The 27,648-nt window shown below is 31.3% G+C and overlaps 3 protein-coding genes across 3 annotated transcripts; 2 read left to right on the forward strand and 1 right to left on the reverse strand.

Moving 5' to 3' along the window:
* Positions 1 to 260: 260 nt before the first annotated feature.
* LOC100806667 (LOB domain-containing protein 1) lies at positions 261 to 1,948 on the forward strand. The gene is made up of 2 exons (XM_003556167.4): positions 261 to 698; positions 1,490 to 1,948. Exons 1-2 carry the CDS (start codon positions 354 to 356, stop codon positions 1,811 to 1,813), a joined length of 669 nt encoding a protein of 222 aa, XP_003556215.1. The 5' UTR covers positions 261 to 353; the 3' UTR covers positions 1,814 to 1,948.
* Positions 1,949 to 12,699: 10,751 nt separating this feature from the next.
* On the forward strand, positions 12,700 to 16,402 carry LOC100306184 (uncharacterized). Its single transcript, NM_001248143.2, is given in 5 exon segments — positions 12,700 to 12,920; positions 13,277 to 13,358; positions 15,695 to 15,759; positions 15,883 to 15,969; positions 16,052 to 16,402. Coding segments are annotated over 5 exon segments (507 nt in total). The 5' UTR covers positions 12,700 to 12,749; the 3' UTR covers positions 16,154 to 16,402.
* Positions 16,403 to 18,634: 2,232 nt separating this feature from the next.
* On the reverse strand, positions 18,635 to 26,194 carry LOC100807197 (mitochondrial substrate carrier family protein C). Its single transcript, XM_003556168.5, has 7 exons — positions 24,573 to 26,194; positions 21,819 to 22,236; positions 21,189 to 21,333; positions 20,914 to 21,029; positions 20,660 to 20,738; positions 19,768 to 20,001; positions 18,635 to 19,162 (listed from the first exon to the last, which is right to left on the reverse strand). Exons 1-7 carry the CDS (start codon positions 25,690 to 25,692, stop codon positions 18,839 to 18,841), a joined length of 2,436 nt encoding a protein of 811 aa, XP_003556216.1. The 5' UTR covers positions 25,693 to 26,194; the 3' UTR covers positions 18,635 to 18,838.
* Positions 26,195 to 27,648: the final 1,454 nt, after the last annotated feature.

Here is a 27,648-nt window from a genome sequence, read left to right on the forward strand (position 1 = left end):
GGCAAAAAAAAAAACCCTTTTTACACACTATTATATATTCTTTCACACCAAATCAATAATCATATTTTGAAAAAATGACATCAAATTAACAACATTATTTAATTTAACTTATTAAAAGCAAAATCTAACTTTACTTAACACATGTTTTCATAATGAAACCCCTTTTTCAAGCAGGTCATTCTATACGGCTTTATCAAAATACGTAGGCTGAAGTCACACTTCTCTCTGTGTTGGCTCTCTATATATAGCTAAACTCACCCTCTAGTTTTATCCAATGTAAGAAACCAAAAAAAAAATCCTGTTGAATTTAATCTTATTTGCTCTGTTTTTTCCTCTGTTTCTCACAAGACATAATGGAGTACAAAGTGAAAACCACAACCTCAACACCTTCTCCACCAATCCCAATCCATCTTCCCACTATGCTCTCAAACTCTCCCCCATCTTCATCTTCTTCACCTCCTTCACAATCTCCCACTCCTTTCCCTTCACCCTCTCAGGGCTCTCCCTCTGCTGCTCCACCGTCTCCTCCGCCGCCGCCGCCACCCGTGGTGGTTAGCCCTTGTGCTGCCTGCAAGATCCTCCGCCGCAGGTGTGTGGAGAAGTGTGTGTTGGCTCCATATTTTCCTCCCACTGATCCACTCAAGTTCACCATTGCTCATAGAGTCTTTGGAGCCAGCAACATCATCAAGTTCTTGCAGGTAGCATAGCATGCATTCTAACCGATTATTATTATTATTATTATTATTGCTTTGTGTGTGACCAGTTCACACTTCATGGCATGCCATTTTTCTTTAAAGGCAACAAAAAGAATGGGTTGAATTGTCTCTGATCATTTTAGAGAAACAAAATCACGGGTTTTGGTCAAAAGTGGGAGGAAAAGCTAGCAAGGGGCATACCTAATTGATGATGGCCATGATGGGTTGTTGTTTTCTAACTTACTAACACATCAAAGCTATGCATAATTCTCTCTTCTTTCAACTCTAGCAACCACTACTTTCTTTTTCATCTTTTAGGGAAAAGAATGGCCAAGTCAAAAAAAAAAAAAAAACATTTTGCGTACCACTTATGTATCTCTTCTTTTCTATCTTCCTTTGGTGCTTCCCATTGTGACCACCAAGGTTTTACAAAACTTTGCAACTATAATTTCGGTCACAACATCAAGGTTCTTTTTTTTTTTTCTCTATAATCGTAATTGCAATTACATCTGTTCATAATTTCTCGCAATCTCAAAAGTTGTGAATTTGACCAAACTATAATCGCAACTGCAACAGTAATTTAAAACCTGGGTTTTACCACTATATAGGATATGGTCAAAAGTTAGGTGCCCACATTTGGAAACTATCTACTATGTTTACTAATTTTGGCCAAATTGGTGCTATGCTACCCCTTGTGACCAGCATAGTATAGCAGCAATTTTCTTAATTTCTCCAATTCTAATAACCAAGAGCTTAATTTATGTTAACAGCAATGAAATTGCATTGATTTTCAGGAACTGCCAGAATCCCAGAGAGCAGATGCTGTGAGCAGCATGGTTTATGAGGCAAATGCTAGGATCAGAGACCCAGTTTATGGGTGTGCAGGTGCAATATGCCAACTTCAAAAGCAAGTTAGTGAGCTACAAGCACAGCTGGCCAAAGCACAAGCTGAGGTAGTGAACATGCAGTGCCAACAAGCCAATTTAGTGGCCCTAATTTGCATGGAAATGAGTCAGTCACAGGAGCAGCACGTGCTTCAGCCTCAACCTCACGTTGATATGAGCTGCTTCATAGAGGACAACAGTTTTGGTACTGCTTGGGAGCCTCTTTGGACATAATGGAAATTAATGAAATGTTATTTATGTATCTTAGATATTTGCATCAGAGAGATTAATTTTGTTCTATAGTAACTGGTAAAACTTTCAACCTCCCAATAAGTGGAGGAAGAGATAATGAAAATTATACTTGGGGAATCCAATTTCAATAAAGTCATTTAATTAGTTATATGGTAGATATGAGTCATGGTGCTTGCTACCTCATTAGTCATTTCATAAGCCAAACCTTTGACAAAAAGAAAAAAAAAAAAAAAAAATATATATATATATATATATATATATATATATATATATAAAGAAAGAAAGAAAAAAAGAAGGGAGGAAGAAGAAGTAAAACATAATTGATGGCGGTCTTCTCCAATATAATGACTCAAGAGAGAAAAGTGGAATAGAAGAGAAGAAAATGAATACAAGAGGATAGCTGCTTTAGATTGAGTCAGCATAGTCTTGAAACAGCTTTGCAACTGTTTGTTTGGACCTCCTAATTTTTTCTTTTTCCTTTTTTATTTTAAATTGAAAAAAGAAATTGTGAGCTTTTCGTGTCACACCAACCCTGGACAATATCAGAGTGCCTTTCCTAGCTATCTATCTAATAGTAACATCCAAACAACAATTTTTGCTTTCTGCTTGCAATACCATAGCACCTTTAAGATGCTTCTTCAAAGGTAATCATTTTAAGACACCTATATACTTCTCATAATGGTTTTTAAAATTATATTCATTTTTCTTGTTTTAAAATTTTACTTTCATTATCATCTTAAATTCTCATTATTTTTTAAAATTTGCATCAAATACAAAAATAAAACTCTTTAAAAATTAACATGAGAAGACTTATTCCCATTCTTTATACAATGACATTCAATAATAGTGTATCCTCTCACCCATTCAGTGTGGTATGTTCTGGTTAGAACCATATAAATATAAGCTAAGACTAGAAATACAGGAAATAAAATTAATGATGTGATGTCCCACCTTTGAATTTTTTTTAAAAAAGTGATGTTTCTAGACGATTTTCCTCATCGCATAGTCGGAATAGCATTTTGAATTAAAAAATAAATATTATTAAAAATGCAAAAAATGGGGTACATATTATTTTTCAAACAATTAAAACGATTAGTGTACAGATAAAAAAAGTTTTTTTTAATCTCACAAAATCTCATAATGTCAAGTAATTTCTCCTAATACTTAATATTAATATCACAAATGTACTATTTAATATTTTGTCTCTTATAAGACATTGGTAAACTAATGTTATCTCATCCTTTAGATTTTCAGGTGTCATATTTTGATAAAATAGTGTTTCATTATCACACTAATTTAATAAACTTTAATCAACTTGATGACATGTGATAAATTATGAAAGATGTCATGTAATTGATATTGTTAATGTCAAAAACTGATGGAACAGTCAATTTGATTTAATAAAGACACTAAAAAAAATCAAAGTGAAACTTTTTTAAATTTAAGAGACTGAACTAAAATCTTAAATGTATATAAGTTAGTTGATAAATATAAAATAACGATATAATTAATTGTTGGATTAAAAAAGTAAAAAAAATCTCAAATGAAAGTAAAAAAGCAAAAAAAAAAAAAACAATAACTTATAAGCTAATTTATTTTTATAAGATAGTGAAATAACTTATGAAAATAAGCTATAAATTATCATGATAAACTTGTGTGTCAAATAAAACTTTGATTAAATTAACTCATAAACTAGTTAAAGGAGTTTTTACCTATCATCCTAATGCTTTCACATGATTCAATGTTAATTTAGGTTCAAAATTATTATTGGTTTTTAATAATGTAACTATACAAGTTTTTATACAAGAGTGAGTGAATCCCGCGCAACACATTTACCTTAGGCAATGACTCAATTACATGAGCGAGAACAGTACTTTTGATTTGGAGAGCTTAAAAATGATTTGGTAGATAGAACATTTCAATCATTCGGTTAAGTAAAACGCGCTTTGTTTTTAATCTTTTCATTTTCATCCTCAACCTTGCATGATTTTTCTCGTTGCCCAAAAAAACGCGTTGCAAACTCTATTTGCGTCGTTGTATATCACCTTCTGTCATCTCACGTGCAATCCTCAATGATCCAAGACTTACGAAAAAAAAGAGAGAAAAAAAGCGTTTAATGCTTTATCTCATATTCTCATCTCATCTCATTGTTTACATTTTACGCCAAAAAGGAATATAATGTTTTGATAACCATGTGCACATTGAGGGTACTCCCATCTCATCACATATCCACCAAACAAAGTAACATTGAAGTTGAAAGCTCGTATAGTCAAACCCCAAAACTATACATATTTCACCAACTAGGTACATTCATTGTATCCACGGGCTGCAAAAATTATTTAAATGCAAAACAAAAAAAAAAACAACGTCATGTTATGGGTGATTTTTAGGTTTAAGTTTTGAAATTTCTAAAAATTTCAATCAGTTTTTAGTTTTAATTTTAAAAAATTAAAATAAAAATTTAAAATATGATTAGTTTGAAAGTAAATTTATTTTGAAAGTTTCATACTCTAATAAAATTAGTTTAAGAGTGCTTTTGTGTGAAAGTTACGACAATGATGATGGTAGTAGTGGTAGTGACAATGGTAGAGATATTAGTGATGATAGTGATAATAGAAGTGACAATGGTGGTGATAACGATATCGATGGTGTCGGTGACAATGGTAGTGGTGGCGACAATGATAATAATAATAATGTTGCAGCGATAATGATGAGATAGCGATGGTGGTAGCAGTATAGGTGTCAACAGGGTAGTGGTGATTGGTGATTGTGGTGGTTATTACAAAGGTGGTATTGGTAGTGATGTGATGGTAATGGTAACGGTGATGGAGGTGGTATAGGTGGTGGCGGGGATAGTGGCATTGGTACTCTGATGATGGTAGTGGTAATAACGGTGATGAGAGCAAAAAGTGTCACTGTCAAGTGTAATGTGAGAAATGTGAGAGTTTTCTAAAACTAAATTAAATTCACAATTTTTTTCTTGATTTTGAAAATAGTATAAAAGTATTTCTAAAATAATTTAAAAATTATTTTAGCTCCATTTTTACCTAACGCGTTTTGTTTTGAAAATTACATTTGAAAATAAAAAATAAAAACTCATATCCACCCCCAAATAGGCCCTAATTTTTTTAAAGAAAAATATTAAAAATAAAATTGAAACTGATATAAGAAATGAAGAAAGTATGTTGAATAAACAATGACAAGAATTAAAAAAAATGACAAAAAGAAAGAAAAGGAAAGCATATTAAAATTATCCACTTTATTATTGAATTAAAAGAATAATGAAATAAAATGTATAAAATTAATTATTGATTATAAAATAAAGAGTCTTACTAATTGATATCCTTTTTAAGGAACTCAAAAAAATACTTATTATAAAAATTATAAGAGAAAAAAATATAATTAACATATCTCAATAAAAAAAATTAATTATTGATTCACATGAATGTAATTTCTTTTATTTTTATCATATTTTTCCACACTTTTACTCCAAAGAGGAGGACATGAATGAGATATTCTTATGAGAATAAGGAAAATTATTTCCTAAAATATCATTAATTTATTTTTTATGCATTTTTTATTTAAATTATTTTGAATTTTATAAAGATATTTTGAAGAATATTAAAAATTTAACTAAACGTATTTTTTTGGCTTAAATAGATGTTTTCATATTTGTAATTTTTTTTTCAATTTATTACCTAAAAATATGTTATTTTATTTTACTATCTAACATTTTCAAACTTTTACTTTCAGTTCATCTAAATCATTTAAGTGATGATATAACATTATGCTAGTTTATCACATCATCATTTAATATATTATCACATTAATTAATAATGTAATTTGTCACATCATCATTTAATGGATTAAGACTAATGATATATATTAAAATAAAAGTTTAAAAAATCAGAAAAAAAATTTATTATTGTTTATATAATAAACTGAAAAATATATATTATAAGTATTAAAAACATATTTAAATCTTTTTAAAAATACACATAAATAATATTCACATGTTATATTTCTAGAAATAACATCCTTGAAAATGAAAAAATAATTATGTGAAACAAACAACTTCCTAAGAGTGTGTTTAGATAGAAAATTTTAACTCAGGAAAGTAATTTATTAGAGAATTTAAATTTCTTTAATATGAAATTTATTGTTTGAATGTTTTTATGAAAAATTTAAATTTTTTGAATTTTAAAATAAAATTTTAAATAACTAAAAATGTGAAATTTTAATTTCTTTCTAAAATGTGAGAATTTGAAATTTTCTTCTTGATAAAAGAATCTTTTAAGGACGTAGGTGGAGGACACGTAGAATTGCATCAATCAGGAACATCCATCATGCTCATCACACGGGGGAGGTATTTCGTCGATACAAAGGGTCTGGGTCATGCATTATGCAGTTGACGGAAATGCTATGGTTAGATGTGGTGGTGTATAACATCGTGTCCCAGTTTTCTTGTGACTCTCCATGTCACATTAATATTCTTCTTTTTGAAAATACACCAATCATATATTTATTTTCTTTCACCCTCACAATTTTAATTTTTTTATTCAAATATAAAATTTTAAAAATAAAAGAATTTCAGTTGAAGTATTTAAAATTTTTAAAATTTTAAATTTCCTCGTCCAAACACACTCCAAGTTAAATATAAATTCTCCATTAAAATAAAAGTTGTATTTCTGTCTAGAAAAACTAAAATTAGAATATCCAATGAACATTTAAATTAAAATCTATGGAGTTTCTTATTAGCTATCTTGGAAGTAGTCAAGCATAGTCTCGATGAGATGAGTTTCTTTAATTCCGGTTCCCGTAAGATACTCATTTCTATATGATTTTCGCGAGTAAATTAATATTAAAATAAGATACAGATTTCTATATTATTAATTGTGTTAAATTTTTTATTTTACATTTAAATTTATTTTTCCTTAAAATGTAAACCTTTTTCATATCAATCACATTAAAAAATTGATTAACTTTTTTATAACTCAAAACTCAATTATTTATACCATCAATTGTTTTATTTTTTTAAAATATAATTATCTCTAAATTTTGTTTTTTTATTTTTTCTATTTATTTATTTATTTGAATTAGTTATATATATTTTTAATTGTAAATATTCTTTAATTTATATTTTTAAATTTTACTTAAATAAAAACTATTCATCAAATATATGAGACATTTTAATATTATACACAAAATTAAAAGAATGTCCGAAATAGTATACTAATACATGTCAATGATATTTCATAATCTTCAACCCAAACAAATAATTATTGCTTAAATGGTGTAAGTTTTTCAGTATATTTTCTTATTATGAATTCTTTGAGTGTCTACAAAACAAATACTATGACATTCATTTTTTAACCTATGTTTGTTTTAGTTTTTTAAAAGAAAATTTAAAGTTACAAAATTTAAAATAAGAGTTTTAAAACTAAATTAAATAGAATGTTTTAACCCAAGAGAGAGAGAGTGAGAATGAGGAGAAGCATAAGAGAAAAAGAAAGCAGGGAACAGGAAAAGAGAGAGATAAGACAGTTTGACTTTTATTTTAGAAAAAAGTTCATTCACTTATTTTTTTTAAATACTTTTTTCTTTTATAACATTTAAAATTTAAATTGTTTAATTTTAAAGAGTTTTCAGAAAATACATTTAATTCAACTTATTTTAAATAGAAAAAATAGGTAAAATATCACCATATTCTGATTTATTAAATGAACTTATAGGCTTAGAGCTAGCCAGCCCGATCATCTTTAGGAATTTCATGCTTTTATTATCCCTACACTAAAATTTATATACTAGTAGGAAAGGAATGTCAATAACTAATTTTATTTCTACAATTAGTATAGATCAATTTTATTTAATAATAATTAAATTATTGATTGATACTATTAAAGGTTTATATTAACACTATAATATATCATATTAATAATATGTTATATCGAATTAACCATACAGACTAGACGCTAGACTTATCAAACCAGACTGACCGGTATCACTTCTGGAAAATGTTACGTAACTTGTTTCTCCGAGAACATTGTGATGCTTCAAATTTGAGATGAAATGATTCAAAGTCAAGATATAGACTTGAATTCATATACCATGTATAAGATATTGGTATTGGCATGATACTTTTTATCAATACTTTTCAAAAGATATAAAGCAATGAACCCATGCCACTCAGAACTTTCTCAGTGCCTTCCATATAGATTCAACAAATTCTTTTAAGGTTTCCAATTTAGAACTAAACTAATTAACAATTCGGCCTATGTGAAGTATATCATATTATCATTTGCTCACACACAAAGTCTCTCTCATCTGCAATTGACATAAGAAACACTTTACTTTTATCAAACCTGATAAATTAAATTAAGAAATTAAGTCTGAAGATTTGGTTGGTTTGTTCTAGCTCTTTTGGTGAGAATATATATGGATTCTCTATGTTGAATATAACTTGAATTTTTACATCATATGTTTGTCAAGTAAAAATTGTTTTTTTATTTCTATTTTCACTAATATTGACAAGGTCACATGGAGAAATAATTAAATATAACATTTTCACATTACCTTTATAAACAACACTAAGCCATCTGAACTGTGATAATTATAGTAAAATTAGTATTATCAAATAAGTAACGATCGAGGGTGGAGTTAGAGTTACTGTTATATCACGCAACCCAACCTCACGAAATGAGAGAATTGAATTAAATAATAAATAAGGTTATATTACTCATTTCCCTATTAATATTGTTACTTCGAAGTTCGATCCCCTTAAAAAATAACTTTGAAATTCAATTGGATGCAAGCTTTTCAAAAGTAACAATCAATTAACCAAGAAGATAAACAATCCATCTTAAACTTGAACCTTAGCTTAGCATGTGCTATGAAGATTCTTCCAGTTAATGACTATTAGGTTTCCACCTAAACCGACTAAACATATATTCATGATATTAACAAAAGCAATATGGTGAATAACAAGTGAATAAAATCAGAAATTTCTTCGCACTAGCTAGGCAATCCACATGAATGGAATCAATGTATATTCACACTTCCAGTGGATCGAATCATCAGAAAATATACATATAATATATAAACCCTTGGCTCATATATATTGCTTGTAAGACGTGACAAGTGTTCTTAATTAAACCTACATATGGTTAGTTTCGTATTATTAACCATTTACGCTATCGATTTTTGCATTATTCTTAATCCTTGATTGTCTTGTTAATTATATGATTATTTGCCATGCTTCCTTTGTCCAAGTCCATCTACTGATTTGAGTCTGCCTTGGTCTAGTGGTTCCCCCTAAGTACGGTACGTATAGCTTGAACTATACAATACGTCAAATGGCTGTTAGAAAATGAAAATATTTGTAAGCATACTAGAAGCTGGAAAGATGAAAATGATCGCTCAAGTTAGCAAAACTTGACCTGCAATGCCAATGTCGTTAATTAGCAGCCTTCACGACATTCTAGTCTTGGTTAATATTTCTTTTTCCATCCTTATCCCTAATTAATCTTTGTGAAACTTTTATGTGTGTGAAACCCTTGAATTTGGGAGAAGGGGTTCGTGACTTAGTGCATTGATATTTTATTTATAGCTTTGGATAACTGATGATGATATTCAATCTGTAGAAATCAACATTATGTATAGCTTATTCTCTAAGGTGGCATGCTATGACTAATGATCTCAGAAGCTTAAGTTTTCAGAGATACTTTTGTATACGCTTAGTTAGTTATATCTCCACCACTTGTCACTGTACATTTATTTTTATTTTTGTAAGCACTACTTGTCATTGTCTACCCCGTCAAAAAAGCATGACTAGTACCCGTACTTGTTTGAGTTGGTTACTTACACATGGAGTCAAGAGCATTCTAAGTTACACTCAACCAAGTCTTACAGAATCTTAATTATATTAATATAACTAATAATTAATGTTGAAGCTTCATTTGAAAATTTTGTGTGTATAGCTGGCTAGGGAAAGCAATTAAAGAGAAAAGACCTAGTCCATGCTTTTAGGTACAAGATCTCCACTGTGTCTTAGTCCCCTAAACGACGTGTCGAGGAGATCATAAGTAATTGAGCAGTCTATAGGAAGAAAATGAAGAGCATGATTTTGTTTTTTGAGTCATTTTTATAAATAAAATATTAATATGAGTGTCTTTCAAATAATTTACTACTATAATTCATTTTTAATCATTAATCTATCGAAATTAATTATTTGACTAATATATTTAAAAAAACATGACATGTGACATATTTTTTTGACAGTATTATGTGATCTCTTAACTTATTAATTAAATGTCATTTTTAATGATCAATCATTAAAAGAGACATATAATGATAAATTATTTTAAAAAACATTCATATTGATATTTTTGTTTATAAAAATAATCCAATATGACTAATTATTGGTAGAATACGTTGTATTTTGACATGACTAACATTACATTTTACATGTAATACTTTATAATAAAACTAACAAATTAATTAACATTTGTCATTAAAAAATATTAAATTTTATTTACGTTTTTTTATGAATTCTTATATTTGTGTTAGTGAATGTGATTCCATCTTAATTAATTATTTATACCTGATTAAAAATTTAAAACATCGTATATTCATTTACAAATTTTAATTATCAAATTGCATTGCAATTTACAAGGGTGAATGTAATTAACGTAGCTAAACAAAAATTGAAGCCATGGAAAGCACATGAATCTCTGATGCTATGGAGCACACAAGTTGAACACAATGTCTATCAACAATAAACTTCATTATACAAGGTGGAAGCAGCTAATCAAGGACATGTTAAACGGAATCAAAGGAAATATTTTGTTCACATCTTTTGACTGACTCTGCAAATGGCTGTAGAGTTTGAGTCTGAGTTTTGGCGTTTACCACCTTGACGGGTTTTCCATGTTCATAATAAATGAAGTGGGGGAAATTACTCGCTTATTTTATGTTCATACATTGAAAGAAACGTTTATAATCTATAATGAAAAGGGCTGCGTTTTACTTTCTTTATTAGCTTTAAATTCAATATACTTGTTTTAGATGAATGTTGCAAATTAACAAGGGAAAAACTTTATAAGTGCAATGGTTTCTCATTATTCAATAAAAAAACGTGGGATGATTGAAAGTGAATTAGTATTACTCGTAATAATTCTTCGTCACACATATTTTGGGTTCCCAATCCCATTATGATTTTTTTAAACATACTTACCAGCAAAGTTATGAACTTGGGTTTTATTATTGACTTGTTGAAATAGTGGATCATTGGTTCAACTAGTGAATCAGTAATTAATTCAGTATATATTAAAAAAATTTAAAATTATATATGTATTTATAATATATAAGTATATAACTAACATTATTTGATTAAAAAAAGTTCATTTATACTTTAAAATTCAAAATAACAATTAAAATATTAAAGTTGATAACACAAATAATAATTAATTCAATTACACAACTTCTGGATTTTTTCTAGAACATTTTGGAATGTTTTTTTTTTTTTTCGCGAAACGGATTTTAAAAATCGGTCCAAATCTAACTAGATCATCTCGGACCAGATACATGATCGGTCCAATAATCAAATCAATACGATTATGCCACCATATCTCAATTAGACTGGTCCAATGGCTCTAAGTCGAATTAGATTTTTAAACTATTTTTACTAGATTATATTTATTATGACCAAATTTTATATTAATATAATCAAATGATCGTATAAATAAGGTTTACATTAACAATGAATTTCTTTTATATGACTCGTATATAAGTCATAGTGACTTTTTAAACTTCCGACGGAGTTAAATAATTTATTACAAGTCTATAGCATAATCCGACAAATGTTCATAACTCATAGATAACCTTCTCAACGAGCTCATTTTTTTAATCAGCATTGTGGACCTCTAGCTATTCGCTTTCTACGTGTCTATGAGAAGACAACCAAATAATTTAACTTTCTTATTTTATTTGTTTTGTTATAGGTCCCAAGTAGGGCCTGATACTGATAAAAGCAACAAAGAGGAAAGCCACCAAGCCCACATCTAGGCCCAATGCAGCAATACAACAATGTGCAACTAAAAGACACCACGACGCACATGCTTGCTTTAGAAAGCAAAGCAAATTCTGACACAACTAGAACGTCGGCTAAAAGCACATTCTCTTTTTAATGTCTATGATTACTTTGTCATTGGTTTGGGCCTTTGATGACTCACTAAGTTTCCATAAGTTTATGGGGGCAATACTATTCACATAATCACCACCCAATGACTATGGATACCTCTCAACTTTTTGGTTTTTTTTTTTTTATGAAAACTTGAGTTTTCATCTTTTAGTAGAGGTTTGAATTCAATATATACAACAAAAATTTGTTTTCATTGTGTTTGAAGGTTTGAATTCCGCATACTTAACATAAAATTATTTTTTTTGTGTTAATTTTTTTCCAAAAAAATAAATTTTTTGTCATGTTAATTTTTTTACAAACAAAAATTAACACAAATTAAATAAATTTCCATTGTATAATTAATTATACATATACAAGTTTGATATTTTAAAAACAACGGCACAAGAAAAAACAAGTATACACTGTCTTAAATTTTTTTAGAAAAATTAATACAAATTTTCATTGTGTATACATAATAAACAGAAACGTGTTTTCATCTGGAGCATTTTTTTGGAACTAAATACCAAAAGAGTGTTTTTGTCTTTAGCTGGGGGTTTAAATAATAAACAGGGTGTCAATGGTAGGGGCCTAAGTTTATTTGGATTTTAGAATTGGCCAGCCCTATAGACCCGGCCCAGAAGAGGAAGCAAGGCAGTGAATGATAGGAGGATGGTGTGAAAGGGAGCGCAGCAGAGGAATCAGAATCGCGTTTGGGAGAAGAAGAGCAAAATCGCTGTGAAAATGAGCGGAACGGTGAAGAAAGTTAGCGATGTAGCATTCAAGGTGGGAAGGAACATCGATTGGGATGGAATGGCGAAGCTTCTGGTCTCCGATGAGGCTCGCAGGGAGTTCTCCAATCTCCGTCGCGCTTTCGACGAGGTTAACTCCCAACTCCAAACCAAGTTTAGCCAGGTACCTTTTTTCCTCTCCACCGATCTCTCTCTCTCTATCTTTCTTATAAATTTGATTTACGATGCGAATTTCCCTCTCTGTTGTTCATAGATGTCAGATCGATTCGATTTTAGGGCTGATTTACACCATTTTCCGATTTATTCCGCTGTTGGTTTTGATTATAAGCTGTTTTCAACGCAATAAGCTGATCTAAACACGCGCTTAGTGTCTCTTCTTATGAATAGTCTTAGAACTGATTTTCGGATCACTTTTGGTCAAACGCCTCTGCGTCATGTTGTGAATGAGAGGGATTTGCGATTCGAAGTGATGTTGGAGAAAAAAAGTTATTGTTATTATTCGTTTTTCACATTCTGCAGGAACCTGAGCCCATTGATTGGGATTACTATAGAAAGGGAATTGGCACTCGTTTGGTGGATATGTACAAGGAGCATTATGAGAGTATGTTTCTAAACTCTGTGGTCAATGCTCTTAATATTGTATATATTTTAGATTTCTTGATGATTCCAGTACCGGGTAGTGTGCTTGGCTAATTCTTAGTGGCGATGACATGGTTGAACTAAAGGTTTGTAAATTTTAGTTCTTGTCATGCACTTACTTTTCTGGTTATTAATTATTAGTTCAAACGAACTTAGTTCTGCGTTCAACCCCAATGAAGCATTTTTACTTCTTCATTTCATGCTTTGGAATGTTTGAACATCTGTTTCCATCGTGGGTTGGCAAACATGCTGTTTGTTGTACACTTTGGTTTGATTTGCAAGTCAGTGCATCATCATTTTTAATATTAAAGATGTTTTTTTTTGCTTCAAACTTTTTTCTATTAAATAAAATTGTGGTAGTAGGAAAGGTCCTAGTGGGATAAGGTTTTGTTGTTGTTGAGGTAGTAGGAAAGGTGTATAAAGATATTAAAGAATTCATCTGGGTCTATTTCTTGCTCTCAATGGTACCATATTCTTTTCATAGAAAGGAATGAGTTATATTATTTTTACACACTTTTTTACCTCTCATTTTTCCTCATTCATCTTATTCCATCTCTCTCTCTTTTTTGTTTTCATTCTTAGTTGTAATTAAAGATTGTATAAACTTGATATACGTACAAAATTTCTCAAAGAATATTAGATAGAATAGCATTTAGGAAAAATACAAAAAGGAGGTTGACAAGTCATCCTCCAAAATTGATATTTCCATAGCATTCTTTTGTTGCTTCTCTTGTTGATCGATTTCCTTATGTTGTAATATACTGTCTAATGCATTTTAAAACACTATATTCAAATTATACATGGAATGTAGTGTAGAAAATTTAATATGGAGATTTGTAACTTTTTTTGGTTATTTGTTTATTTCCCAATTTGTATAAGGAAAAGCATAAGAAAAAAAATCGGGTACACAGCTAAGAAAATATTTTGCTGCTGCTTTCATATTTAGAAAATACCTATATACTAGGGACTGAAATTTGGAAAATGGATGTAGTTTGATATTTGATATAAAGCTCGCAGAGATATTTCTAATTATTGTAGCTACAAAATAAAATACTACATCAGCCTCCCACTGTAGTTTCCTTTTACCATTAGCCAAGGTTGTCAAACTTGTGATTCTACGTAAACTCGTAGAGGTTCCGTAAACTCGACTCATAGACTCGTAAGAGTTTACTCAATATAAAAAATATAATATTCCTATATATAAAATCATAACTCAATATTTCAACCCTAAAATAAATCAAAATAACGAACTTTAACAATAATTCAATAAACTAACATAGTTCACACCCAATCAAACATAAATTCATACAATGCAAAACATAAGTTCTTAAAATAAAAGCATTTAAAAAACATAGAAATAGTTCAAATGTCCATCAATCCTCTAATTAAATCATCTCCAATATCACCACCACCACCACCACCACCACCATCATCATCATCACCGTCATCTTCAAGCTCTTCCTCGGTTGAGAAGTGATCTTCAACATTGTCTTTCAAAATCAAATTGTCAATATCAAATGCATCCAAAGTTGGATCACTTAAACTTCCTCCAACCAAGTCAATATTGCTTCCACTACCACTTTCACCTAGAGGTTGCTCAACTTAGACATTGTCTTCATCAAAAATATCATTTCCCTCTTCTGTTATCCACTCATCATCAGATTCCATATCTTCAAATGAAAGAGCAACATTTTTTCTTATTTGTCTACTTTTCAGCTTCAAGTTGTACATCACATAAACTAAGTCATTCATCTTCTTTTGATGCCAGTGGTTTCTCCTCTTTGTATGAACCTATAAATAACATAAAAAAATTGAAGTTCATAACTTAACCAAAGTCTAGAGGTCAAACTAAACAAAAACAAATATTAAAAAACACAAAATCGTAAAATCGTACCATTCTATAGAGTTTGGTCCGATTCTACCGAGTTTACTTCGAGTCTGCCAGAAAATGATTCTGTGTGCAATTCAACTTGTTGGGGGTGTGCAGACTCGTAAAATCGATTTTACGATTTAAAACTAGAGTTTGATAACCATGCCATTAGCTAATGTGGAATGTTTCCTGCATCTGAATTTCTATTGGGTAGAAGAATTTTTTTATTGAAAATGTTACTGAATTCTCCATGTGCATATGGTGTGTGTGTGTGTGTCTGTACATTTGTAGGGATTAGGGAGTCAAAGATTAACTTGATATGCCCCCATATGTGTGTCAGTGTGTGTTGTACAACCAATATGTACTGTTTTTACTGTTTTGCCTACTATTAGTTCAACATTTAATGTGTGTGTGATGCATTTTTGCAGGCATTGAGATCCCCAAGTTTGTTGATACAGTAACTCCTCAATATAAGCCTAAATTTGATGCCCTTGTAAGAACTTGGCCAAATCTTTAGTTCTTATTTTGTTTAAATTCTCCTACGCTATAAGAAAAAATCTTATATTCAAATACATTATATTTAATTTTGCTATATATTTGTGTTGTCTGACCGCAGTTGATTGAGCTTAAAGAAGCAGAGGAGAAATCTCTGAAGGAGTCTGAGCGCTTGGAAAAGGAAATTGCTGAAGTACAAGAGTTGAAGGTATTAAAAATCATCTCATAGATTTTTCAGTTTTATACAATTTAAAAAAACTCACATACTGTCATTTTTTTTTTTTGCACAGAAAAAGCTTAGTACCATGACGGCAGATGAGTACTTTGAAAAGCATCCTGAGCTGAGGAAGAAGTTTGATGATGAGATCAGGAATGATAACTGGGGTTATTGATTTTTCAATTAGCAAAATGTCAGGTTGATGTTGTTCTGGCTGGTTTAATAATAACTACATTGATTTCTTTGTAACTCGGTTCTCTTTTTCAGTTCAAAGGATCTTATATATTACAGTGTCGAAATTTTTTGTGGTACTGTAGTTAATCACTTAAGACTTAACCACAAAAGTGCGGTTGTGGTCGACTGATCGTCAGAGAAACTGCTGTTTTGCGTTTGTCTTAATAAATTATATGTCTGCCCCGTAATGAAAAAATTTGATTTCTGTTTGTTTAATCGTATCTTTAAGAACATGTGACAGGTTCACGTTTCACCGAATATAACCCCCCCAAGGTGATTTCTAAAGATCAAGTCCTTGCTCTTAGCGGTACCTCTCCTCACCGAAGAGGCATCAAAATTGGCCTTTATAACCCCCATTGGAGGTGGACTCCATGTGATGGGACTGTAAGGAGTTTGCATTATACAAAAGTTGGTTCAGATGTGTGTCGTTGTTATAAAAAATCAGAAGATTACGCGCTTGTCATATAGGATACAACAGTTCATATACCTTTGTAGCAACCTCATCTCCAATATGCAACACATTCCCGAACCATTCCACGAAGTCTGAATCATCCCTTATATCAATCTTGAACTCCAGTAGTCAATCAAACCACCATCTTTTAACTTCTTTACAGGCTAGAAGGGCGTGGGTGACTGATTCTTGAAAAGTGCCACACCTAGGACATTTAGAATCTACAAGCATTCACTAATAATGCCTAACAAAAATAAGTGTGTAGTTTTGCATGTACAACCTACAATTTTTTTTCAACCACTAGAGTTGACTCAGTGGGAGATTTGAGAAATATGAATGAAGTCATAGGTTCAAATATGAATGCGACTATTTTGTAAAAAGAAAAAAACAATTGTTTTTACCTTCTTAAAAATTATGGGATATGGAGTTGTTAAAGAAGTCTAATGTCCATTAAGAGAGTAACATTCATTATCTGGCAGGAAGTGTCTCTTGGTTAAACAAATAAAGGAGGTGAATGTTTGTTTAAAAAGGTGAGTCTCATTTAAAAAAACCTTAGAAGTTAGGGTATTTTCTCCGATAAGAGAAAAGTAGCATTTAAAAATAAGTCTAACAGAAAAATAAGGTCCATATGCATACCTTAGCCTTCCTTTCCCTCTCATCTAAAAATCATCTATGTGAAAATAAAGAAAGGAATTATTTAGTTTAAAAGGAGTTAACACTGCCAAATAGTTTCTAATATATGTTTTAAATTCTTATTTAGTTTTAACTTTAAAGTGACTTTTAATGGGTGGGAGTGGGGGGAAACCTAATACTAATTTAAAGTTGACTAATTTATGCTTATTAAGAAAATTGATTAATTTAGTTATTAATATTAAATTTGTCTATAATTATAATATTTTTTCAAATTTATCATTAATTTTATTGAAAATTATCCATCTTCCTCAATCTCCATAGAAGAGAGAAAGAGACAATTTAGGATATTTTCATAAAAAAATAATTAATATATAAGACAATTGAAATGAAATATTTTAAAAATAGATAATTTTTTTTAAAATTATATCTTATAAATAGGAACGGAAGAAATACATGTTTTGAACTAATATGTTTGCTCAATAATAATTCTAGATGATAGATTGCAACATTTGGAGACTGTTTGGCTAAATCTTTCCAAAAGCCTTTATAATAGAAAAAATAAAAAAATAATTTTTTTCATAAGTTAAAATTAACGCATAAGTTAATTTAAAAAAGCTCTTTAACATCAACTTCTCTAAAAGCTAATTTTAACTTATGCATAAATTAATTATACTTTTTATATACATAATTTTTTTCTTAATATATATACCTTAGTTATTAATTAAAATAAAATGTTATGAATTATTTTAAATTAACTACATATTTATAAAATTAGTACTATCAATTATTATTTTTTATAAAATATATTTTATATAACCAATTTGAAAATTTTAATAAAGTTAAGAATAAGTATTAATATAATATACAATTGTATTATAATATATATTTATATATCTATCAAATATTTAGGATTTTAATAAAAAAACATAAAACATATTTTCATTTGAAAACTAATTATTGGTAAGAAAAAACATATTTTACAGTAACCAATTTTAAAAATTTAATAAAGTTGAGAATAAGTATTAATATAATATTCAAGAAAGTAAACGTACTACCTTTAACCTAAAATAAAATAACAAAAATCTCATGCAGCCATCTGAACTTAGGGTATGCAAAAATTATATTCCAATTTTAAGTCTCGACCGCAAGAATTATATTCCAATAAATGATTGTAACATACACTGAGTGCTATAATCAAATAAACTTAAAATTGCTAAATTAACTAAAAAAAGGGATGACAAAATGAACCAAGAAACCAAAAAAATGATAGCGGAAAGATACAAAGGATTAAAAATTTAAAATCTGTACAATAGATAAAGAAATAAATTGAACCTTTAGTTTGCAAATATATGATGAATATATTTTTTAATTCTGCTGCTACAAAGGGCAATCTCATAGAAGTATTAAATGAAGAAAGGAAACAAAATGTGTATTTTCAGAGCAGTATCAATGGCCTTATTCCAATGATTACTGCAACAAACTCAAAAATTCTACCAAACATTTGGTTGCTGTGTGACACAAAATCCCAGGTAACTAGAGATATTACTCTGAACGGCCTGCCTTGCCCTCCTCATTTTTATTCATGGCCTTCTTTGCCAACTCATAGCCTGCAAAGTTCATAGCACCTAGAGGAGCAATCCAAAAGAACCTGGGTACTGCTCCTTTGAACAAGCCAAGGGGTCCCTCATGTTTTAGTATAGAGAAGGCTATCAAAGTCATCGACACAGATCGGCCCTGTGCAGTCATCATTCTAGTTTTCATGACATCGAACGGCGTTGTAACAACAGCCGCCAAGCCACCAGATAAAGCTCCAACAGCAATTGTTTCCAAGGGACCGAGTTCCCGCTCTAGTAGTCGTTCGGCAACCTAAAATCAAATGCCATGACAATTAACCATTTCAGTGTGGCATTAAAGGAGACTCACTGGTAGCCAAGCAAACATACTATGCCAAGGTGTACATACAATTTACGAGTGAGTTATTCCCTGTTAGTTGTTGTGTATATCACATACATCAGAGTATCAATTCAGATTTCAGAAAGCATTTGTCACATAATTTTAAAGAGCAATATCCCATGGCCTAAAGTTAGCTAGATTTATTACAACTCATTTCATATTAAAACAATCTTAAAATTTACTGCTGCTAATTTGTTGCATTAAAACTGCAGCCATGATACTGTCAAAACTCAAAATTCCTATATGATCCTGCTAACTCAAAGTTAATTTTTATTTTGGTGAATGTGAACATTCCTTTTACCACACAAAGTTTCAAATAATTTTATAATACAACAACAACAAAGCCTTATACCACTAGGTGTGATCGGTTACATGGGTCACACACTTAGATGTTATTCAATTCGGCTAAAAACCAACCACCAAAGTCTCAGATATTATAGTTACAATGCATAAATAAAAAATGTAAATTCCATTGACAAACACAAGATCAAGCACACTGGATCATGGAAATTACACACCTTTTTAGATTCAGCATAAAGCCCCATGCCAGCAACATAAAATGGAACCTCGCGGCACAAGGTAGCTCCGGTTCCACGAAAGAAACCCCTAAGACCATCCTGCTCCCAAGTCGCAACAAAAGCCTCGCCCACGTTGTCAAAAAGACCCGCCTGTAACCTCTGCTTCAACACTTCGCAGGGGATCCGTACAGCTGTTCCCAAAAATGTGCTACAGAATGATGCCACAGATTGTACCTACATTTACTCATACGTGAAACTTCTGGATTTTAAAAAGTAACAACAAACTGAACAAAGTAGACACTATCAAACAACATAAAGAACTTATTACCAATCCTCTAATGTAAAAATCCACTTTTAAAGGTCAATCAAATTGAACAAACCTTTAAGTATTAAAAACTATAAAATAGAATTTGAAAAATATTGATCTATTAGGTATGAATAATCTCAATTTAAAGTATTTGCTTCATTCTAATAAGGGTGTCATTAACCTGTGCCCTCAGGTTAAGAATCATTTATTACCTTTCATTTTAAATCATCTTAAGTACTTAACATGTCCCTGTGAGGGAAGACATTATAGAACAACCCTTTCTTAATAAAGACAAGGAGCTAAAAAATTTAGCTTAAGTAAAATATTCACTTACCACAGAGTTTAGCTATGTTCTCAACCACTTTTCTAACAGCTTTAACTAATACTAAATTATATAATGCACAAAATCTGAAAACCTGATCTTATAGGACAAAATAAGGACTTAGGTATAATTAACTAAATGCTAGGGAAATGTGGCAATTCACAATATGCATTCCCAGCAACAAACAAGGAAAACATAATCAGGACTCAGGAGTAGTCCAGACTCCAGACTATAAATAACAGCAAATAGGCTTTACAAATTACCTGGAGTTCTGGCAGTGTAGGAGCAATATTTATCAACACCAATTTACTTGCTTCAAATATCCCAGTTCGCAAGCCATGGCTGCATTATCAAAGGTAGCATGAGCTTGAAAGGAAAATAACTATTATATGATTGCTAAGGGAAGGTACTAGAGAAGCTTAAAACACCAAATACTTTTCTGCTTATTTGTTTCAAGATAAAGGAATATGAGAGGGAAGAAATGAAAAAAAAAATAATAAAAGATCAAATGAACAACCTTGAAAACTGTCCAAGAATTGCAGGGATAGAGCCCCTGTATAAACCCCGCCTTCCAATCTCTGGCAGCTTAGAAATTATTTCAGGGAAGGACATTGTTGATGCTTGTACTCGAGTCTAATATACCAAATAAGAGTATAAGACAATGATGAGGCCTCTAAAAGAAACCAAAAAAATCAAACGGCTAAGAGAGGAATATGGAATTATATGCATTACACAAACAAAGACATGAATCACCAGAGAAATCAATAAGTTCATGAAAGTTCAAGAACATACCTTAATTGTATCAACTGGATGCAGTAATGCACATGACAGGGCACAAGAAAGGCCACCTGCCAATGCAGATCTCAGCACACTTCCAGCAGGAATTTCAACAGCTGGTGGAACAGCAACTACTGTCGCAGCTTCAAACCAGATACTCCTGAAAGTATAACCATAATAAAAATAGTCAATAATATAGAAGATGAATCTTAATCATTAACTGCTTGTGGAAGTAGAATCATTGAGGAAATTAAAATACCAACTGCAACCCTTCTACATAATTTAATCTTGTTTACAGGTCTTGATATAAAGGTTATGCTAAAGCAAGGAGACCAAAACTTTGTGGCAATTTACAGTTTTGGTTGGAATAGAATGCGCACATCTCAAAGACTCTTTGTGAGATAGGAATTAGTTTATGGCTTCCCCATGGTTTATTTTGCCCGTGGCAGCCTAATGTTCCCCTTTTTTTTAAATTTCCATTTTGAAGGATATTTCATCCTCCCACTTGTGTACTTTCCCTCTTTTCTCTATATTTTTATTTTAAAACAAAATATATATTTAAAAAGGATTAGTGATGGACATTATATCCAATGCATACAAGGGGAAATAAATACACAAAAAATCAATTGCTCATATTTATCTTACCTGGGATCTTCTTGAAGACGATCAGAGGGAAGCAGAAGCATGAAATTGCGGAAATGTCCATATGAAATAGATTCTTCTGTGTCTGCTTTCAGAAATCGCATCATAGCAACAGCATTGTCTTCATTTGCAGGGAGTCCTGCATTCTTTAGTGATTCCAATATTTCACTCTTCTTCAGTGTCCCAGACTTGCTTAGACATAGAGAAGTATATGCACGAAGAATTGTTGGCTCCTTCTGTTCCATTAATGATAAGAACTGCTTCCAACCAAAAGACCTGGAAAATAAGTGACTTCTAGCACGGCTCATAAATTCTTTAGCATATCTTCGTGGCAGCTTTCTTTTTCTCATTGCAACTTCTAGATCTTCCAGAGTTACTTGGCCATCCCCATCTCTATCCAACTCCTCAAAGAACCTCCTCCCTGTATGATAATGAAAGTGACAGTGAAATTTGTCATTCCAGCAAATACCACAAAGATGACTTAAAATGTAAGTACAGTAGTCAGTCCCTATATAGTTTAGTAACTGATGTTGGAGCTAGCCTATCTTGTCTACTGTTAACCAACTGTTGATAGTGCCAAGTCAGCCCCTAGTACTATCTGTTTCTAACTGTTTGTGATTACCATTACCTTCTTCTAGGCTCTATATATAGAGGATCTCACTGTAACAATATAGATTAATTGAATAGTAATAACAAAGTAGATTTCAAGTTCTCTGTTCGAGTTCTATTTTTCAATGCCTAGGTTCTTTTCTAACAATACGTAACAAATAAACAGGAAATCTTAACTAAAAACTTAAGCAAAGATGTAAAAAACAGATTAGCTTAAACATATCTTACATGTAGGTAGGTACCAGATCAAGGCACAGAAAGGCTAAAAGATCACTACTGCATAGGATCTAGAGCCTGTATTCATTTGTAATAGAAGTTATTTATCACATGAAATATATTGTTTGATTGTATAGTCATACATGATTACTAATTACAATTTTGATCATGCAGGGATTTATTGCCATGACAGCCAAACATAATCCAGAAAAAAAATTATGTGGTCTTAGAATTTTGTTTTATAAAACTTTTTTTGTAAAAAAATAATTTTAAAAACTGTTTTTAAGAGTGGAAAAGAGGGAAAAAATTGTTTATGATAAAATTTGGAAAACAGTTTTTAAAACATGGCCACCTTCTCCATTGGCATTCACAATATTGCTTGTCTTGTCAACGGATTCAAAGCCAGTGTTTTTTTTTTTTTTGTTGTTTTGCTTTTCACACTGAAAACTGTGACAAATTCGAAGCCAACCTTTCCTCAGTAATTGGAGTGGTTGAGAGCCCCTTGATGACAGATTTGGAAGCTGGGAGAATCCCATACCAGTTGGGATATCAGGCCCGAAGAAGTAATCACAAAGATTGAGATTTGTGGGGAGATGAAATGTTCCACTAGTACGAAATGCTTGCTGCCAAATGATGGGGAATGGTTCCTCAAGATGAAGAGGGTAAGAGGGTTTAGAACTGGATTTTTTTCAGAACAAGGGGATGGAACTTGGAAGAAGCCCGTTTTGGATCAGGCCTCATTGCATTGGGTCTGGAAGGATCTCATCCAATGAGAATTTTGGCCGGCAATTGGTACAGCTGTGTCTGCGGGGAAGGTAGTGTATGGGTTGGCAGTGACTAGCCTAAGTGAAGAGGTGAAGGTCTCAAGGTTGGTTAAAGCATAAACATGAAAACAAAAAAACATCTTTGAAAACATACTTGACTTGTTTTTGTTTAAAAGTTTAACTCTTGGAACCAAAGCAAACCTTATCAAATAGATTTAAAAAAAAAAAAACTGTTTTCAAAAACAGCAATCTACAGACCCTAATTTTGTTTGTTTCCTTTGTTCTAATTTTTTTTTGGACTTTAAATGTTTGCTATGCTCTGCTAAGACAGGGAAAAAACTCATTGAAAACATCAAGAACTAGGGTAAAAGGTTACATTGGTTTGGAACCATCAAGACCAACAAATACATTTAAACTATGGAGTAGTTTACTGATGTAACATAAGCCAGGGAACTTAGCTCCATACACCTGAAGATTAATAGAAAATGTTATGATTTTGTGCATCTCAACATAGAAGAAATACTAGTGATATTTAGCCGCAAAGAGATCCAGAAGAAGCTATTTCATCTCCTACCTTCCTTAACCCTGATAAAACTGGGAAACTACTAACATTCACATTTTACATTCCTATCAGTCCTCAAGCAGCCTAATTATTCTTCACTCCTTCACATTTCCAAAATTGAACTTTAAAACAAATTGTTCTCAGGGAATCAAAGCCCTGCTTTTGAGAACCATAAGCAGATTAATTAAACAAACCTACATTACTGTTTACTCAAATTCTATTATACCCCTCAATAATATTACATCCCCTATCATACCTCCTGGAACGGAAACTATAAGCTAATTGCCAATATCATTTACCACTTAAAAATGTGCCTAACCTATACTCATATATTTGCTAAGGCAGATTCCTCCCTTAAAGGCAAATTGAATTGATATATTCATAGATACTTCCATGTCATGCATATCTACATTTATTTCCTATTCCTATGTACAGGTATATGCTAAAAAATGAATTCACATTTTTATATAATAAAAGTACACCATAATCCAGAGGACTCCGTGTTTTAACAATCAATAATTTAAGTTATTAAGAAGATCGAGTTTGCTTGTATTTCATGCAAGCAAATTTAAAATTGTTTTTCCTATCCTATATAAGATGTCATACCTTCAGTCTCTGTATATCTAAAGAAATCTTGTACTGAGATTAGTTTCTTCTTATCAGGATGGTCTTTGGATGTTCTCCCCAGCTGCGGTAGCAGTTCAATCAATTCTGTCAATGAAACTGTGGAAAGTGTAGACTTTAGACGCTCCACGTTAGAGAGAGGAATACTGAATATGTTGTTGGCAACCTTCTGCGGCGAATTTCCTCCGTTTTCATCCTTGTTTTCATTATTACCATTACCATTATTACCATTGTTACTACTAATATCTCCCTCTCCGTTTGTTGAAGGGCTTTCTTCTCCAGGCACACTTGATGGCACACCACCCACCTTTGCAAACCTCAAATTCCCCAAGAAGCTATTCACATATACTTTGTGCTCCTCCAAGAAACCTGCGAGTGCATTCACATGACCAAAATGAGAAAAAGAAGGTTGGGGCAGACTAGTTTTCCCATTGTCAAGGTCATCATTGTTTTCATGCACCCCATAATCCAGACTCTGAAGAGTCTGAGATAGCTGATCAAAGATAAAACCTATAAGGCACTCAAGTGAAACATTTTTCCCATCCTTCCTCCTCACACCCTTCTCCCTAACTGCTCTACCAAACTGACCCCCCTTGGATTCATTTTGCTTCACTTCACATGATGAAACAGTAGGCTTCGTGCAAGAACACAGCTTGTCTTCATCACACACTTTCTGACACTTCTTCTTCCCAGATTTGAAAGGAAGTGGCAGAGACTGAAGGAACCCATTAACCAACAAAGACCAAGTCACAGCAAACTGCAAGCAATTGGTGCAAGAGGGTCCATCTTCCTTACCCACTTGAGCTCTATTACTACTACCACCATTACCAGTACCATTCTGTGAAAACATGCCCCATAAAGCCTTCAAAGGAACCTTCATTGACAACCCTTTCTTCTTCTTCACATTACAGATCTGAAATTCACCACTTTCCCTCACTGGGGCAATCAAACAAACACCATTGACCTTGTTCTTTGACCCTGCCAAACAATGCTCAAGATCCTTCGCCGCCTTGCGAATACCCACTTCAAGTGGCGACAGCGAATCCTTCACAACCTGAACGGAATTGAAAAAAGACTCAACCGGGTCGCTCCCTGACACCATTTCTAATCAACCCTTTGAAAAAGTCGCAGCCTTTTTTCTACCCCCTTATCAGAAAGAAAACGTGAAAGTGCCCAAAAGAAGAAAAAAAATCAACAGAGAATATATCAAACTGTTACGAAAACAGGATTGGAACGGATAGCCCAATTGAACTCATGGATGGAAAATAATCCAATTTTACGGACACGTAACCGATGAAGATTGCACATTATGGTTCAGATTAGACCCCTTTCGGCGCAGAAAAAGAGTGAAGAGAATTGAAGGGAAGAATTTGGATAAGATTGAGAAGAGACAAAGTGCATCAAGCGGTGGTTTTGGACAGAGTTTGCGTTATGAACCGATATGGATGGCAGTGCAAGAAGAAGAAGAACATCAAGTACAAGCAGAATGAGAATCATAGAACAGAAACTGTGAAGGCTTATTTACTTTTTTATGCTTTTATCAGAAAAATTAAAACCATTAAACGGAAGAAAATTAAAAAAAAAATGCATTATTTAGGTGCACATCTTCGTTTAATGACAAGAAACATTTAGATATATTTGATATTAACATTTTTAAGACACTCTTTTAAATTTATTTATTTTTAATAAATTTCAATCATTTAATATTATGTATTATTTTAAATGTATGATTGATATTTTTTGTTATTTATGTGCAATAACAAGTGATGTTGGAAAATATTAAATTATGTAGTTAAAATAATAATAAAAATATTATTATATGGCTAATAACAACAAGAATAAGAATAGAAATGGAATGTCTATCTACCTAATTAAATATTAAATATTTCTCTCTCTTTTTTTACCAAAAATAAAAAAGAATGTATTACTCTACTCTACTAACACCTGGGATGAAAATTTCAAAGAAGGTTTTTATTGTTTTGGATAACGAATGCTGAATGGATAATAGCTGACGTAAGAACATGTAGGAGTGAGGATTGGGAACACATCAGGGTAGGGTTTGTTAACAGCTGTGGATCTACAAATTTTTTTTAATGTATTAATCCAGCGGTAAGGGAGAGATTTAAAGCAAATTTAAAGAATTTTTTGTTTTTAAATGAGAGAGTTATATATTAGATATTTTTATTAATATATGGTGTCTTTTTTGTTTTATAAAAATTAATAGATCTTTTTTAGTGATGAACTTAAAAGTCTAAGTTTTAATTGATTTATCTTTAGATCGATCCTGATAATATTTTAAAAAATATATATATCACAAATTTTTACAAAATATATAATTTTACATGACAAAAAAAGAAAATTTAAAATATTTAATTTTTACAAATTATAATTATCTTGCACGCATTTTCTTACTTTAAAAATATTTTATGAATCTTTTGTTATCAATACTATAAAAAAAATTAAGAGAATAATATAATAAAAATAATATAAAGTTATTTTTTTATTTATTTCTTATATTTTTAAAATTCAGGGAGGCAATGCCTATTATTTTATGGGAACAAAAATATTTTTTATTATATGTATACAAATAAAAAAAAATCTTGTGGGAGAATTGCCCCCACAACCTAGTAATATGTGCATCCTTCGCAGTTTGTTACCCTTCTTGTTATTGACGATGTTAATATTAGACAAAGTTTAATCAAATGACACTTGAACTGAAATGCATAAGTGATGGTTCAACTCAAGCTCTTTTTTTTTTCATGGCAAAGTGAACTGTAATGGCAGGGACTGAACAAGTGCAAAACAACAAATTAAGCAAAAGACACACACATACACAAAATGTTGATTTAAAAGCTCAACTTGTTGCATGGACGATCGACTTGTCAAATATATATATTATACATTAGACTTTTTTAGTTGAGAATGTTTTTTAATGGCCAAGTTCATGCCAAGTGGTTATGTATTTGCCAATAGTCATCACACACTTCAGTTTTGATTGGACTATTACATTTTTTTTTTGGAGGCTTTTTCTCTTCTGCACTTAACCACACATTAAAAC

This window comes from Glycine max, chromosome 20 (assembly GCF_000004515.6).
Source record: "Glycine max cultivar Williams 82 chromosome 20, Glycine_max_v4.0, whole genome shotgun sequence".
Classification (NCBI taxonomy): domain Eukaryota; kingdom Viridiplantae; phylum Streptophyta; class Magnoliopsida; order Fabales; family Fabaceae; genus Glycine; species Glycine max.

What these genes read in the sequence shown, in the direction of transcription:
- LOC100806667 (XM_003556167.4), top strand. Translation starts at nt 354, where the DNA reads ATGGAGTACAAAGTGAAAACCACAACCTCAACACCTTCTCCACCAATC. An exon ending in ACATCATCAAGTTCTTGCAG is followed by an intron (nt 699 to 1,489) that starts GTAGCATAGCAT and finishes ATTGATTTTCAG; the next exon opens with GAACTGCCAGAATCCCAGAG.
- LOC100807197 (XM_003556168.5), bottom strand. Translation starts at nt 25,692, where the DNA reads ATGGTGTCAGGGAGCGACCCGGTTGAGTCTTTTTTCAATTCCGTTCAG. An exon ending in TAGATATACAGAGACTGAAG is followed by an intron (nt 22,237 to 24,572) that starts GTATGACATCTT and finishes ATTATCATACAG; the next exon opens with GGAGGAGGTTCTTTGAGGAG. An exon ending in TTTATGCTGAATCTAAAAAG is followed by an intron (nt 19,163 to 19,767) that starts GTGTGTAATTTC and finishes ATTTGATTTTAG; the next exon opens with GTTGCCGAACGACTACTAGA.